At 40.7% G+C, this 17,692-nt stretch overlaps 1 protein-coding gene across 2 annotated transcripts in view; it reads right to left on the minus strand.

Annotated features, from left to right (window-relative positions):
* Nucleotides 1-17,692, minus strand: part of foxn1 (forkhead box N1) — a 56,392-nt gene that overhangs the window by 26,183 nt on the left and 12,517 nt on the right. The window contains exons 2-3 of one of the 2 annotated variants that reach the window (XM_034168909.1): nucleotides 8,758-8,892; nucleotides 7,675-7,971 (exon numbers count right to left, since the gene is read on the minus strand). In XM_034168909.1, coding sequence (XP_034024800.1) covers nucleotides 7,675-7,971; nucleotides 8,758-8,772 — 312 coding nt within the window. In that variant the 5' untranslated portion in view covers nucleotides 8,773-8,892. Of the gene's footprint in view, nucleotides 1-7,674; nucleotides 7,975-8,757; nucleotides 8,893-17,692 lie in introns of both variants that reach the window. The other variant, XM_034168908.1, reaches the window with a different exon arrangement.

Below are 17,692 nucleotides of genomic sequence, written 5' to 3' on the forward strand. Positions count from 1 at the left end.
TTTAGTATAGCTCTTGTAAAAGTCTGATTTTTTTGCACAGTGTATGCAGATTTTTGTGAGATGGCCAAGACAACACTAGAATGTCCTAAAATATTATTTTTTTTCTGACACTAGATGTTGCAGTAGCTCTGTTTTCAGAATCAAAACAAAGTTTTCCTTCTCGGCCATTCCTCCTCAGCCATCCCTCACACATACACATCAAGTACAAGGAATGACAGATTTCTAACAGATCTAATAGTTCTGAGTATGTGGGTTGTATTCCAGCTATGTTCTTGGTCAGAGGCATTTTTTTGCATCTACATGTGATTTTTGGACGTATTTCTGGGAAGTAGGTGCTATCTGCCACCTTGAACCAAAACTGAGAGCTAAGTAGTGAGTCTCTCTATAGTTCTCTATATCAGTTTGGACTGTATGACCAGTTTGGCTGGAGCCTTCTGCTTCTCCTTCCCTGGCTTCTTTGGTGACATGTTGAAAGACAAACTGGAGATGTGAATTGTTGGGAATCGTAGGAATGGTGTGTGCCATGGCCAGTTCACTGTATTTATAGGTTGTTCCTTGTCTGTCATGTGACCCATGCTTATACATTTGTAGTACATTTTGTCCGGTTCATTTTATCCATTCCTTATTTGTTTGTCATCCATTCACATCCATCGGTAAAGTCTCTCAACATTCAGTGGTTGTCTGTATTTTTGCCACCGGACAAATCATTTCAATCCAGCATAGTGTGACAACACCTTTAAAAGGCGCCATTAAACAACTAAACCTTTACATGCATAATCCTCTCCCAGCATTCGTTGGTCACGCTGTATCATTCATTGCTTATCCCATATATGACTTACTACAATGAGGTTTGGGGAAACACATATAAAACAACTACAAATCCAATATTTTTGGTACAAAAGAAAGCTGTAAGAGTTATAAGTAAAGAAGCATACTGTGAGCCAACAAACCCAGTATGTTTGTTCACACATTTTGAAATTCTGGGATTTGGTTGATTATGTTACAGTACAGACCATGCATAAAGTTAACAATAAACTCTTGCCTCAACATGTCCAGGAACTATTTAAAATTAGGGAGTCCTTTTATCATCTGAGAGGAACATGAGTATTTGACAGCTTAAAGATTCAAACTACTGTAAAAAGTCATTGCGTCTCCATGAAGGGTGTTAAAATCTGGAATAATTGTTCTGATAGTAGTAAATTATCTGGTACTTTGGCTGTCTTAAAAAGACTTTATAAAAACAATAAGATTACTTATTATAGTACTATAAATTACGTTAACTGACTTTGTTACTGTTCTTTTGTTTTATCTGTTTGTTCTGCTGTGTTCAGACATTTTGGTTTGCTGATTAATCTATATTGTCTCTGCTTGTCTGTCTTGTTATTCGTTGTTATGTATGTATATATGTGTGTGTGTATATGTGTGTGTGTATATGTGTGTGTGTGTGTGTGTGTATATGTGTGTGTGTGTGTATATGTGTGTGTGTGTGTGTGTGTATATGTGTGTTGTGTGTATATGTGTGTGTGGTGTGTGTGTATATGTGTTGGTGTGTGTATATGTGTGTGTGTGTGTGTGTATATGTGTGGTGTGTGTGTGTAATATGTGTGTAACAGCAACTGGTTGGCTCTCACTGCGGTATTGTATCACTTCCTGTTCGGAGCACAGCGGTGTTTTGTTGTATCTGTTAGCTGTTAATCTGCGCAGTGAGATTGATCTAGTTATCTAGATAACGATTTGTTTCCCAGTGTAATCTTTCACGTGCCTTAACTAAAACACTCCTTCTGCTGAATCACCTCTAAATTATTTACACATTATTCACTTTGCGTGTTTTAGTAATCCGCTAGCTTAGCGCAGCTACTAGCTCTTAGCCGATTTAGCATGGCGGCTTCTCCTGTCTCTCCCGCACTTTTCTGCTCTGGGTGTGAAATGTTTAGTTATTCCTCGGCCTCCTTTAGCAGTAACGGTACTTGTAATAAGTGTAGCTTATTCATAGCTTTGGAGGCCAGGCTGGGCAAATTGGAGACTCGGCTCCGCACCGTGGAAAATTCTACAGCTAGCCAGGCCCCTGTAGTCGGTGCGGACCAACGTAGCTTAGCCGCCGTTAGTTCCCTTCTGGCAGATCCCGAGCAGCCGGGAAAGCAGGCCGACTGGGTGACTGTGAGGAGGAAGCGTAGCCCTAAACAGAAGCCCCGTGTACACCGCCAACCCGTTCACATTTCTAACCGTTTTTCCCCACTCGACGACACACCCGCCGAGGATCAAACTCTGGTTATTGGCGACTCTGTTTTGAGAAACGTGAAGTTAGCGACACCAGCAACCATAGTCAATTGTCTTCCGGGGGCCAGAGCAGGCGACATTGAAGGAAATTTGAAACTGCTAGCTAAGGCTAAGCGTAAATTTGGTAAGATTGTAATTCACGTCGGCAGTAATGACACCCGGTTACGCCAATCGGAGGTCACTAAAATTAACATTGAATCAGTGTGTAACTTTGCAAAAACAATGTCGGACTCTGTAGTTTTCTCTGGGCCCCTCCCCAATCGGACCGGGAGTGACATGTTTAGCCGCATGTTCTCCTTGAATTGCTGGCTGTCTGAGTGGTGTCCAAAAAATGAGGTGAGCTTCATAGATAATTGGCAAAGCTTCTGGGGAAAACCTGGTCTTGTTAGGAGAGACGGCATCCATCCCACTTTGGATGGAGCAGCTCTCATTTCTAGAAATCTGGCCAATTTTCTTAAATCCTCCAAACCGTGACTATCCAGGGTTGGGACCAGGAAGCAGAGTTGTAGTCTTACACACCTCTCTGCAGCTTCTCTCCCCCTGCCATCCCCTCATTACCCCATCCCCGTAGAGACGGTGCCTGCTCCCAGACCACCAATAACCAGCAAAAATCTATTTAAGCATAAAAATTCAAAAAGAAAAAATAATATGGCACCTTCAACTGCACCACAGACTAAAACAGTTAAATGTGGTCTATTAAACATTAGGTCTCTCTCTTCTAAGTCCCTGTTGGTAAATGATATAATAATTGATCAACATATTGATTTATTCTGCCTTACAGAAACCTGGTTACAGCAGGATGAATATGTTAGTTTAAATGAGTCAACACCCCCGAGTCACACTAACTGTCAGAATGCTCGTAGCACGGGCCGAGGCGGAGGATTAGCAGCAATCTTCCATTCCAGCTTATTAATTAATCAAAAACCCAGACAGAGCTTTAATTCATTTGAAAGCTTGACTCTTAGTCTTGTCCATCCAAATTGGAAGTCCCAAAAACCAGTTTTATTTGTTATTATCTATCGTCCACCTGGTCGTTACTGTGAGTTTCTCTGTGAATTTTCAGACCTTTTGCCTGACTTAGTGCTTAGCTCAGATAAGATAATTATAGTGGGCGATTTTAACATCCACACAGATGCTGAGAATGACAGCCTCAACACTGCATTTAATCTATTATTAGACTCTATTGGCTTTGCTCAAAATGTAAATGAGTCCACCCACCACTTTAATCATATCTTAGATCTTGTTCTGACTTATGGTATGGAAATAGAAGACTTAACAGTATTCCCTGAAAACTCCCTTCTGTCTGATCATTTCTTAATAACATTTACATTTACTCTGATGGACTACCCAGCAGTGGGGAATAAGTTTCATTACACTAGAAGTCTTTCAGAAAGCGCTGTAACTAGGTTTAAGGATATGATTCCTTCTTTATGTTCTCTAATGCCATATACCAACACAGTGCAGAGTAGCTACCTAAACTCTGTAAGTGAGATAGAGTATCTCGTCAATAGTTTTACATCCTCATTGAAGACAACTTTGGATGCTGTAGCTCCTCTGAAAAAGAGAGCTTTAAATCAGAAGTGCCTGACTCCGTGGTATAACTCACAAACTCGTAGCTTAAAGCAGATAACCCGTAAGTTGGAGAGGAAATGGCGTCTCACTAATTTAGAAGATCTTCACTTAGCCTGGAAAAAGAGTCTGTTGCTCTATAAAAAAGCCCTCCGTAAAGCTAGGACATCTTTCTACTCATCACTAATTGAAGAATATAAGAACAACCCCAGGTTTCTTTTCAGCACTGTAGCCAGGCTGACAAAGAGTCAGAGCTCTATTGAGCTGAGTATTCCATTAACTTTAACTAGTAATGACTTCATGACTTTCTTTGCTAACAAAATTTTAACTATTAGAGAAAAAATTACTCATAACCATCCCAAAGACGTATTGTTATCTTTGGCTGCTTTCAGTGATGCCGGTATTTGGTTAGACTCTTTCTCTCCGATTGTTCTGTCTGAGTTATTTTCATTAGTTACTTCATCCAAACCATCAACATGTCTATTAGACCCCATTCCTACCAGGCTGCTCAAGGAAGCCCTACCATTATTTAATGCTTCGATCTTAAATATGATCAATCTATCTTTGTTAGTTGGCTATGTACCACAGGCTTTTAAGGTGGCAGTAATTAAACCATTACTTAAAAAGCCATCACTTGACCCAGCTATCTTAGCTAATTATAGGCCAATCTCCAACCTTCCTTTTCTCTCAAAAATTCTTGAAAGGGTAGTTGTAAAACAGCTAACTGATCATCTGCAGAGGAATGGTCTATTTGAAGAGTTTCAGTCAGGTTTTAGAATTCATCATAGTACAGAAACAGCATTAGTGAAGGTTGCAAATGATCTTCTTATGGCCTCGGACAGTGGACTCATCTCTGTGCTTGTTCTGTTAGACCTCAGTGCTGCTTTTGATACTGTTGACCATAAAATTTATTACAGAGATTAGAGCATGCCATAGGTATTAAAGGCACTGCGCTGCGGTGGTTTGAATCATATTTGTCTAATAGATTACAATTTGTTCATGTAAATGGGGAATCTTCTTCACAGACTAAAGTTAATTATGGAGTTCCACAAGGTTCTGTGCTAGGACCAATTTTATTCACTTTATACATGCTTCCCTTAGGCAGTATTATTAGACGGTATTGCTTAAATTTTCATTGTTACGCAGATGATACCCAGCTTTATCTATCCATGAAGCCAGAGGACACACACCAATTAGCTAAACTGCAGGATTGTCTTACAGACATAAAGACATGGATGACCTCTAATTTCCTGCTTTTAAACTCAGATAAAAGTGAAGTTATTGTACTTGGCCCCACAAATCTTAGAAACATTGGTGTCTAACCAGATCCTTACTCTGGATGGCATTACCCTGACCTCTAGTAATACTGTGAGAAATCTTGGAGTCATTTTTGATCAGGATATGTCATTCAAAGCGCATATTAAACAAATATGTAGGACTGCTTTTTTGCATTTACGCAATATCTCTAAAATTAGAAAGGTCTTGTCTCAGAGTGATGCTGAAACACTAATTCATGCATTTATTTCCTCTAGGCTGGACTATTGTAATTCATTATTATCAGGTTGTCCTAAAAGTTCCCTAAAAAGCCTTCAGTTAATTCAAAATGCTGCAGCTAGAGTACTAACGGGGACTAGAAGGAGAGAGCATATCTCACCCATATTGGCCTCTCTTCATTGGCTTCCTGTTAATTCTAGAATAGAATTTAAAATTCTCCTTCTTACTTATAAGGTTTTGAATAATCAGGTCCCATCTTATCTTAGGGACCTCGTAGTACCATATCACCCCAATAGAGCACTTCGCTCTCAGACTGCAGGCTTACTTGTAGTTCCTAGGGTTTGTAAGAGTAGAATGGGAGGCAGAGCCTTCAGCTTTCAGGCTCCTCTCCTGTGGAACCAGCTCCCAATTCAGATCAGGGAGACAGACACCCTCTCTACTTTTAAGATTAGGCTTAAAACTTTCCTTTTTGCTAAAGCTTATAGTTAGGGCTGGATCAGGTGACCCTGAACCATCCCTTCGTTATGCTGCTATAGACGTAGACTGCTGGGGGGTTCCCATGATGCACTGTTTCTTTCTCTTTTTGCTCTGTATGCACCACTCTGCATTTAATCATTAGTGATCGATCTCTGCTCCCCTCCACAGCATGTCTTTTTCCTGGTTCTCTCCCTCAGCCCCAACCAGTCCCAGCAGAAGACTGCCCCTCCCTGAGCCTGGTTCTGCTGGAGGTTTCTTCCTGTTAAAAGGGAGTTTTTCCTTCCCACTGTAGCCAAGTGCTTGCTCACAGGGGGTCGTTTTGACCGTTGGGGTTTTACATAATTATTGTATGGCCTTGCCTTACAATATAAAGCGCCTTGGGGCAACTGTTTGTTGTGATTTGGCGCTATATAAAAAAAATTGATTGATTGATTGATTGATAATATAATCAGAACATTCAGAGAATCTGGAGAACTTTCTACACATAAGCAGCAAGGCTGAAAACCAACATTGAATGCCCGTGACCTTCAATCCCTCAGGCGGCACTGCATTAAAAACCGACATCATTGTGCGTGGGCTCAGGAACACTTCAGAAAACCATTGTCAGTTAACACAGTTTGTCGCTACATCTACAAGTGCAAGTTAAAACTCTACCATGCAAAGTGAAAGCCATACATCAGCAACATCCAGAAAAGCTGCCGCCTTCTCTGGGCCTGAGCTCATTTGAAATGAACAGATGCAAAGTGGAAAAGTGTGCTGTGGTCTGATGAGTCCACATTTCAAATTGTTTTTGAAAATCATGGACATCGTGTCCTCCGGACAAAAGAGGAAAAAACATCCAGATTGTTCCCGGTGCAAAGTTCAAAAGCCAGCATCTGTGATGGTATGGGGGTGTGTTAGTGCCCATGGCATGGGCAACTTACACATCTGTGATGGCACCATCAATGCTGAAAGGTACATCCTTTTGGAGCAACACATGCTGCCATCCAAGCAACGTCTTTTTCAGGGACGTCCCTGCTTATTTCAGCAAGACAATGCCAAGCCACATTCTGCACGTGTTACAACAGCTTGGCTTCGTAGTAAAAGAGTGCAGGTACTAGACTGGCCTGCCTGCAGTCCAGACCAGTCACCCATTGAAAATCTGTGGCGCATTATGAAGCGCAAAATACAACAACAGAGACTCCGGACTGTTGAACAACTGAAGTTGTACATCAAGCAAGAATGGGAAAGAATTGCACCTACAAAGCTTCAACAATTAGTGTCCTCAGTTCCCAAATGCTTATTGAGTGTTGTTGGAAGGAAAGGTGGTGTAACACAGTGGTAAACATACCACTGTCCCAGCTTTTTTGAAATGTGTTACAGGCATCCATTTCACAATGAGCAAATATTTGCACAAAAACAATAAAGTCTATCAGTTTAAACATTAAATATTTTGTCTTTGTGGTGTACTCAATTGAATATAGGTTGAAGAGGATTTGCAAATCATTGTATTCTGTTTTTATTTACGTTTTACACAACGTCCCAACTTCACTGGAATTGGGGTTGTATGTGTGTGTGTGCGTGCCGAAAAAAACTGATAAATAAAATATAATTTAGGACACCTTTAAAATCTTATTTGTACCTATTCTTTGTGTTAAATCTGCATAGATAGATTTCAGAGCTGAGGGTCACAGCAGGTGAAAATAAGTTACGCCAACAGCCAAAGTATGTGATATTACTTTGCCTACATTCAGTCAAAAGTTCAACTTTTCTTACACACTTTACTGAATTTGAATTTAAAAATTTAAATTTAACCTGTATTTTACTTTGGACCGGTGTTCAATGTGCACACAGAGTGAAGGTTTGTGCTTGTGAGACCTGAACGGTGCTGTTGTAGTGGCCCCAGGTTGTTGCCGTCTCACTGTTCGGGCTGTGACTAACAGAGCAGGTATCAGGGCTGTGCACCTCCTGCAGGCAGCTCAAGGAGGACGAGCCGTGCTGTAGACAACCTGCAGTCGTCATCTCTCCGTCTCTGAACTGCTGATGATATGGGTGGAAGCGATCGGCCTCCACAGGGCCTGGAGCTGGTACTGACCCTGAGCCGGGAACGACAGCCCCATCGGCGCCGTGCCTCCTTGCTGTGGCTGTGCTCCTCACGCTGAAGATGTCACCATCCTGCTGGTGAAGCAGTTTGTGTACAGTGTGATCAAATTACCCAGTTGACAGTCAATTTCACTTTCATCTGTATTTTAACACACAGTTTTCTGGAACAATTTTCAGAAAGTTCTCGACTGACTGGATATTTAAAAAAAAAAAAAAAAGTTTTGTATTGTAAAACACCAAATATTTCTATTTCACATTCTGTCCCTTCATTTTTTATGGATAATAAACCACTGTTTACACAAACAATAATAAAATGATGACTTCAGCGAAGCAATCTTTGTGAAAATCTTGTTTTTCAGATATAAAACCGAGGCCAGGATGTTTTATGAGAACCCCCAAGCCCCAAGGACGGTTTTGGAAGTCTCTCTCTCTCTCTCTCTCTCTCTCTCCCTCTCAGGTTAAACCAGAGAGAATCGACCTGCCTCTGTAAGCTGACACATATTCACAACACATAACTTTCAAAAACTTACATTGTAACTATAATGTAAAAAATAGTCTTGCTTTTCATTTAAATTGTTGAATGCTGTACTTTTGATAAAATCAAACATATGTCATGACAATACGTTACATCCTTCAGGTCAAAATAAAATATCCTAAAAAACAGACTTAATTAATTAACCAGTTAATTCATCTGTGTGTGTGTGTGTGCGCACGCGCGTATGCTTTTTTTATGTACTGAGAATGTAATTGGATTCCAGATGATACACAGAATCTGCTTTTTGGGAAAAAAATAATGATAATAATAATAATAGTAATAATACCACCAGTACGTGGCCTGAAGTGAGTCCAGTACACTACCTGTGATTCTGCCATCTGCTGGCAGGAGGTCCTCCAGGGTTCACAGGTGTGCACTGAGACCTCAGGGCTTGATGCTTGAGTCTTGTTATTGCTGGAAACTGTGATGCCTCTGATACTGAGCACCAAATTCAGCTCCTTTAAACAGAAGAAGTTTAGCTCAATTCAAAGTAAATAAATGTATGTCCAGCTTTGTCTATTTTATTGGTATTTCATTGGATGGTTGCATTGTGTATGTATGCATGCTCTCTGGCAGATGAATTTCCCCCTAAGGGGGATGAATGAAGTATCTATCTATCAATCTATCTAATCTATCTATCATCTTCATGTGTTTATTTACCAATTTTGATCAGTGCCATACAAGGTGGGCCAAGACAGTAAAAAATAAAAAAGTAATAATAAGTCAATGAAATTCTGCAAGAAATCTATGTAGCATATTAAATTCTTACAATACTTACATGCCACATTATATATTTTCAGCCTTCTGTCATTGACCTTATATTCTCATTAGGGATTTTGCAAAGCCACCAAACTGCCAATTCCTCAAGAGCGTAAATAAATAAATGCCTCCAGTACATTTTGTGGGCAATTTGCTTTTTAACTGTCCACAGTGGATCCTAAATTATTACTGTTAAATACATTATTATGTTAAACATATCATAAATTTAAAAACTAAAAATGAAATCTGTCGAGTTTGCCAGTCACTGAAGGTCTGTTGGTAATACTATAATAATAATTATATAATATGATAATAGAGCTCTCCAATTAGTTCAAAATGTTGCAGCCAAACTTTTGACATGAAGCAGAAAGTTCGACCACATTACACCCATTTTGGCATCCCTCCACTGGCTTTCTGTCACAGTGAGATCAGATTTTAAAGTTCTGCTACTCATCTATAAAATTGTTCACGGACTGGCACCTCCCTACTTAGCTGATCTAATTAAACCTTACGTACCGGCCCAGGCTTTGCGTTCTCAGGGTGCAGGACTACTTTGTGTCCCTAAGGTGAATAAGAAGTCTGCGGGTCACAGAGCTTTCTCTTATCGTACCCTGTTCTGTGGCATGATCTCCCTGCGTCAATAAAACAGTCAGATTCTGTGGAGATTTTCAAGTCCAGACTTAAGACACACTTATTTTCCCTTTCGTTTGGCTAGCATACTGACATAGTAGAGTTTTACACTTTTTACTCTTTTAATTCATTTTATTAGGAAACGGAGCGTGTCGTGACCTCAACTTTACCTAAATTCTGGGTCTTTTAGTGAAGCTTAGGGGGAGTGGCCGGCGATCACCTTAGTATTTCCTGTTTTTCTTGTTGTTTAATGCTGAAAATTATACTCTATTTCTTGTCTTTCTGATGCCTGATTCTGTTTTTTCTCTGTGTTTAAGGTGCAGCTCCATCCAGAGATTGGTGTGGTATTTGTGCTGGTGACCCTCCTGTCCTGTGCACCAACTGCATTTCCTGTATATTGGTTTTCTGATTTGTTCTGTAATTTATGTCTGTAGCATGGTCCAAGCAGAGGGTCACCCCTTTGAGTCTGGTCTGCTTGAGGTTTCTTCCTCAGAGGGAGTTTTTCCTTACCACTGCTGCTCTGTGGGTTAGTAAGGTTAGGCCTTACTTGTTTGAAGCGCCTTGAGGCAACTCTGTTGTAATTTGGTGCTATATGAATGAAATAATAACGATAACCTGAAGGTATCTTTGAGCAAAATCTTCCAAGTAAATGCAAATTGTGTGCTTGTGATTACTGGAGGCAAAAAAATCTTAATAATGCAGTTGTTAAATAAATAAATAAAGTATTAGTTAAATAAAGTTGGATCCAGTGCCCCAGTGTACTGAGGGCAACACTCACACCTGCAAACCTCAAGGAGTGAAGTAATAAATCAGATATGGGCAATGATTCATGATGCTGCCAATTAGAATTGTGAGCTGTATTTTTATACTTAAGCCCATATTTGAATCTGTTGATCTGTGTTATTAGATAAGTGTGTTTGTGTGGATTTATGCAGCCCTTCCTACATTACAGGAAGCAATTCTGATCGGTTGATGAGACACTTGTAATCTGTGATCCTCTGAGATCATATCCACTGAGTCGTGGTTCTGCTGTAAATCACAGTTCACTGATCCAAGTGTGCAACAGGTGAGTTCACTTATGAAAAAGCTTCAGTTTGAGACCAGTGGCTGTAAGTGGGGACGGAGCCCGTCTGTGCTCAGCGGTGTCATCTGATCTCGGCGGAGGTGAGAGACACGTGGCCTGGGTTCCAGTAAAAGAAACCTTAGCCTCTACATACACCAAGCTCATTAAAAGTGCCAACAAACCATGGCTGTTAGGTCACGTTAAAGCCAAATAATGCTGAGGCAGAAAAAGTGCAAACTCTCCTCCAGTATGTGTGAGAACGACAGAGATGAAGTAGTGATTTTATCTCTTTCTTCAGCTCAAACGAGGATAAAGTGTTGAGGTGAAAGTTGAGAGATGAGCTTTTCAACACTGTGGCAACAAAACCTCTCATCTGCTTGACAGACACATGGCCACAAGCCAGAACAGATGCACTTAGAAGGAGTGAAAAATGAAGCATTATACGATAACATGAATACGTGTGTGTGTGTGCGCGCATGACGTCTTCTCATCATCGAGACCATTAATCCTCTGCGGTCCATGGACATGAACCTCAGACAGGAGCAATCACGGATTTCAAACCAGATAACGTGAAAAAAGATTCCTGTCAACCAGATCGAGATCAATTATTTGATCTCGATCATTTTGTGAGATTTGGTGGGTTGATATTGAAAATGTTTATATTATAGAGAATTCACTGAGACCTGGATGTTGTCAGAATATATTGTTCTATTTTTAAGTGAAAACTCTGGTTCTGGTATCAAGGATAAGTCGTTGCACAGTTTTCCAGTCTCTGTGATAAGCCTCAGTACGCTAAAAACTTGCATCACCATTCATACACACATATACACACACACAGCCTATAACTCTTTCAGAGTTGTCTTGGTGGCTTCCCTCGCTAGTCTCCTTCTTGCAAAATCAAACCTATTTACTATAGATTAGATTAGATAGAACTTTACTGATCCCTTGGGAAGACTCCCTCTGGAAAATTGAGGTTCCAGCAGCATTGTATGGCAGCACACAGGGTAAGAAGCACACACTCAAAAGTGAAAACAATTTGCAAAATGTAAATACAAATATAAATGCCAGAAATACTGCTCACTACTGGTTTACTCGCTCCTACTGTTCCTCTTCTTCCCATCCTCTGTCTTCCTGTTACCCCCGAGTGAGGAGTTGTACAGTCTGATGGTTTGAGGGACAAAGGAGATTTTCAGTCTGTTGATCCTGCACTTGGGAAGGAGCAGTGTGTGACTGAAGAGGCTCCTCTGGTTGCTGATGACGGGATGCAGAGGGTAACTGGCATCGTCCATAACATCTAGCAGTTTGTCCAGTGTTCTCTTCTCTGCCACCGTCACCAGTAACGTATCATACTGTTTTTAATTTCTGAGTGAAAGATGGAAATGAAGTCCAAGACTTATTCAGTAACTTGGAAATGTTCATGTATCCATTATAATTTGTCAAAAAAAAGGCTGTAAAAGTGATATAAGTTGTACAACTCCAATTCCAATGAAGTTGGGACATTGTGTAAAATGTAAATAAAAACAGAATACAATGATTTGCAAATCCTCTTCAACCTATATTCAATTGAATACACCACAAAGACAAGATGTTTAATGTTCAAACTGATAAACTTTATTGTTTTTGTGCAAATATTTGCTCATTTTGAAATGGATACCTGCAACACGTTTAAAAAAAGCTGGGACAGTGGTATGTTTACCACTGTGTTACATCACCTTTCCTTCTAACAACACTCAATAAGCTTTTGGGAACTGAGGACACTAATTGTTAAAGCTTTGTAGGTGGAATTCTTTCCCATTCTTACTTGATGCACGACTTCAGTTGTTCAACAGTCAGGGGTCTCCGTTGTCATATTTTGCGCTTCATAATGTGCCACACATTTTCAGTGGGTGACAGGTCTGGACTGCAGGCAGGCCAGTCTAGTACCTGCACTCTTTTACTATGAAGCCACACTGTTGTAACACATGCAGAATGTGGCTTGGCATTGTCTTGATGAAATTAGCAGGGATGTCCCTGAAAAAGACGTTGCTTGGATGGCAGCATGTGTTGCTCCAAAACCTGGATGTACCTTCAGCATTGATGGTGCCATCACAGATGTGTTAGTGCCCATAACACACTCCCATACCATCACAGATGCTGGCTTTTGAACTTTGCGCTGGTAACAACTTGGGTGGTCTTTTTCCTCTTCTGTCTGGAGGACAAGACGTGCATGATTTCCAAAAACAATTTGAAATGTGGACTCATCAGACCACAGTACGCTTTTCCACTTTGCATCTGTCCATTTCAAATGAGCTCGGGCCCAGAGAAGGCGGCGGCATTTCTGGATGTTGTTAATGTATGGCTTTCACTTTGCATGATAGAGTTTTAACTTACACTTGTAGATGTAGCGACGAATTGTGTTAACTGACAATGGTTTTCTGAAGTGTTCCTGAGCCCACACGGTAAGATCCTTTACACAATGATGTCGGTTTTTAATGCACTACCGCCTGAGGGATCGAAGGTCATGGGCATTCAATGTTGGTTTTCTGCCTTGCCACTCACGTGTAGAAAGTTCTCCAGATTCTCTGAATCTTCTGATTATATTATGGACTGTAGATGATGGAATCCATAAATTCATTGCAATTGAACATTGAGAAACATTGTTATTAAACTGTTGGACTATTTTTTCACGCAGTTGTTCACAAAGTGGTGGTCCTCATCCCATCTTTGCTTGTGAACGGCTGAGCCTTTTGGCGATGCTCCTGTTATACCCAATGAGGACACTCACCTGTTTCCAATTAGGTGTTCTTTGAGCATTCATCAACTTTCCCAGTCTTTTGTTGCCCTGTCCCAACTTTTTTGAAATGTGTTGCAGGCATCCATTTCAAAATGAGCAAATATTTGCACAAAAACAATAAAGTTTATCAGTTTGAACATTAAATATCTTGTCTTTGTGGTGTATTCAATTGAATATAGGTTAAACAGGATTTGCAAATCATTATGTTCTGTTTTTATTTACATTTTACACAACGTCCCAACTTCATTGGAATTGGGGTTGTAGTTTGTCCAATTACATATGACCTCTGAAAATGGAAGGACTGTTTATACAAACAGCTATAATTCTTAAATAATTAAGGTGACATTTTTGTTAAACTCCTTGAATTAAAGCTGAAAGTCAATATTACCAGTGCATCCTGACTGTTTCATTTCAACTTCAGTGTGGATTTGTACAGAAGCAAAGTTACACAAAGGTGTGCCACTGTCCAAATACTTATGGACCTGATTGTAGTATATATATTAAAAATGTGCAGGTTTGATGACAATGTTGGCAGCACACAGGGACTGACTTTTTAATTCAGAAAGAATAAAACAAGAAGTAAGTCCGATATTGGCCCTGAGGCTAAGTGGTTCCGGTGGTTATCCCCTGATTTTTATTTTTTTTTAATTAGAAAGGTCTTGTCTCAGAGTGATGCTGAAAAACTAATTAATGCATTTATCTCCTCTAGGCTGGACTATTGTAATTCATTATTATCAGGTTGTCCTAAAAGTTCCCTGAAAAGCCTTCAGTTAATTCAAAATGCTGCAGCTAGAGTACTGACAGGGACTAGAAGGAGAGAGCATATTTCACCCATATGGCCTCTCTTCATTGGCTTCCTGTTATATCTACAATAGAATTTAAAATTCTTCTTCTTACTTATAAGGTTTGAATAATCAGGTCCCATCTTATCTTAGGGACCTCATAGTACCAATATCACCACCAATAGAGCGCTTCGCCCTCAGACTGCAGGCTTACTTGTAGTTCCTAGGGTTTGTAAGAGTAGAATGGGAGGCAGAGCCTTCAGCTTTCAGGCTCCTCTCCTGTGGAACCAAGCTCCCAATTCAGATCAGTGAGACAGACACCTCTCTACTTTTAAGATTAGGCTTTAAAACTTTCCTTTTGCTAAAGCTTATAGTTAGGGCTGGATCAGGTGACCCTGAACCATCCCTTAGTTATGCTGCTATAGACGTAACTGCTGGGGGGTTCCCATGATGCACTGAGTGTTTCTTCTCTTTTTGCTCTGTATGCACCACTCTGCATTTAATCATTAGTGATTGATCTCTGCTCCCTTCCACAGCATGTCTTTTTCCTGGTTCTCTCCCTCAGCCCCAACCAGTCCCAGCAGAAGACTGCCCCTCCTTGAGCCTGGTTCTGCTGGAGGTTTCTTCCTGTTAAAAGGGAGTTTTTCCTTCCTACTGTCGCCAAGTGCTTGCTCACAGGGGGTCGTTTTGACCGTTGGGGTTTTTACGTAATTATTGTATGGCCTTGCCTTACAATATAAAGCGCCTTGGGGCAACTGTTTGTTGTGATTTGGTGCTATATAAATAAAATTGATGATGAATTGATGATGATGATGATGATTTTGTAACATGAAGAGGATGAGTGACTCATCCTGGACGGGACACCCATCATTCATAGGTTTCTCCCACGGCAAGCTTGGTACTCGTTTACAGTTGGGTCTGGGACAATACAGATGAAGTGTCTTGTCTAAAGAGACAGACAGGAAGCATGACTGGGAATCAAATGCATGTCTATATATTGGGAGCCCAACTACTTATTCCACTGAGCAGCCTATTCTCATGACAAATTCATAGTCAAACATCCAAAAAAAAAAAAAAAATGACGTGATGACGATGTCACTAACACCAAGACAGTGGATTATCTGAGCGAATATAAAACGTGATAAATAGTCTTTTCCTTTGTATTGTGCTTAATCTAAAGCCACCTTGACACTTGCATGAATTTTGGCTCCGCACTGCTGCACAATCTTGCATGCCAATGAGTAAACTCCTCGTAAACTGTTGCAAAATATGCGTAAACTGTGCGAGGCTCTGCATGCAATGACACGCATCGACACACAGTGACATGCAGTGTTTGTGAATAGGTTGAGCAATGTTCATGATTAGTTCACGCAAGTAGCACGAAACCTATGAGAGGCAGAAATTTTGAACATTTCAAAATTTTCTTTGTGCAGTGGCACGCAGCCTTGCACAGTTTATGCACAATTTACGAAGTGTTTACGCACAATTTATGTACAGTTTACAATGAGTTTACATACATGCTAAATCGGCTAAGAGCTAGTAGCTACGCTAAGCTAGCGGATTCCTAAAAACACGCAAAGTGAATAATGTGTAAATAATTTAGAGGTGATTCAGCAGAAGGAGTGCTTTAGTTAAGGCACGTAAAGATTACACTGGGAAACAAATCGTAATCTAGATAACTAGATCAATCTAACTGCGCAGATAAAACAGCTAACAGATACAGAAAAACACCGCTGTGCTCCGGAACAGGAAGTGATACAATACCGCAGTGAGAGCCAACCACCAGTAGAGGCAAGCCGCCGTTAGTTCCCCCCTGGCAGATCCCGAGCAGACCGGGAAAGCAGGTCCGACTGGGTGACTGTGAGGAGGAAGCGTAGCCCTAAACAGAAGCCCCGTGTACACCGCCAACCCGTTCACATCTCTAACCGTTTCTTCCCACTCGACGACACACCCACCGAGGATCAAACTCTGGTTATTGGCGACTCTGTTTTGAGAAATGTGAAGTTAGCGACACCAGCAACCATAGTCGATTGTTTCCGGGGGCCAGAGCAGGCGACATTGAAGGAAATTTTGAAACTGCTGGCTAAGGCTAAGCGTAAATTTGGTAAGATTGTAATTCACGTCGGCAGTAATGACACCCGGTTACGCCATCGGAGGTCACTAAAATTAACATTAAATCGGTGTGTAACTTTGCAAAAACAATGTCGGACTCTGTAGTTTTCTCTGCGCCCCTCCCCAATCGGACCGGGAGTGACATGTTTAGCCGCATGTTCTCCTTGAATTGCTGGCTGTCTGAGTGGTGTCCAAAAAATGAGGTGGGCTTCATAGATAATTGGCAAAGCTTCTGGGGAAAACCTGGTCTTGTTAGGAGAGACGGCATCCATCCCACTTTGGATGGAGCAGCTCTCATTTCTAGAAATCTGGCCAATTTTCTTAAATCCTCCAAACCGTGACTATCCAGGGTTGGGACCAGGAAGCAGAGTTGTAGTCTTACACACCTCTCTGCAGCTTCTCTCCCCCTGCCATCCCCTCATTACCCCATCCCCGTAGAGACGGTGCCTGCTCCCAGACTACCAATAACCAGCAAAAATCTATTTAAGCATAAAAATTCAAAAGAAAAAATAATATAGCACCTTCAACTGCACCACAGACTAAAACAGTTAAATGTGGTCTATTAAACATTAGGTCTCTCTCTTCTAAGTCCCTGTTGGTAAATGATATAATAATTGATCAACATATGATTTATTCTGCCTAACAGAAACCTGGTTACAGCAGGATGAATATGTTAGTTTAAATGAGTCAACACCCCCGAGTCACACTAACTGTCAGAATGCTCGTAGCACGGGCCGGGGTGGAGGATTAGCAGCAATCTTCCATTCCAGCTTATTAATTAATCCAAAACCCAGACAGAGCTTTAATTCATTTGAAAGCTTGTCTCTTAGTCTTGTCCATCCAAATTGGAAGTCCAAAAACCAGTTTTATTTGTTATTATCTATCGTCCACCTGGTCGTTACTGTGAGTTTCTCTGTGAATTTTCAGACCTTTTGTCTGACTTAGTGCTTAGCTCAGATAAGATAATTATAGTGGGCGATTTTAACATCCACACAGATGCTGAGAATGACAGCCTCAACACTGCATTTAATCTATTATTAGACTCTATTGGCTTTGCTCAAAAAGTAAATGAGTCCACCCACCACTTTAATCATATCTTAGATCTTGTTCTGAGTTATGGTATGGAAATAGAAGACTTA

The sequence above is a fragment of the Thalassophryne amazonica genome, chromosome 4 (genome assembly GCF_902500255.1).
Source record: "Thalassophryne amazonica chromosome 4, fThaAma1.1, whole genome shotgun sequence".
In the NCBI taxonomy this organism is placed as follows: Eukaryota; Metazoa; Chordata; class Actinopteri; order Batrachoidiformes; family Batrachoididae; genus Thalassophryne; species Thalassophryne amazonica.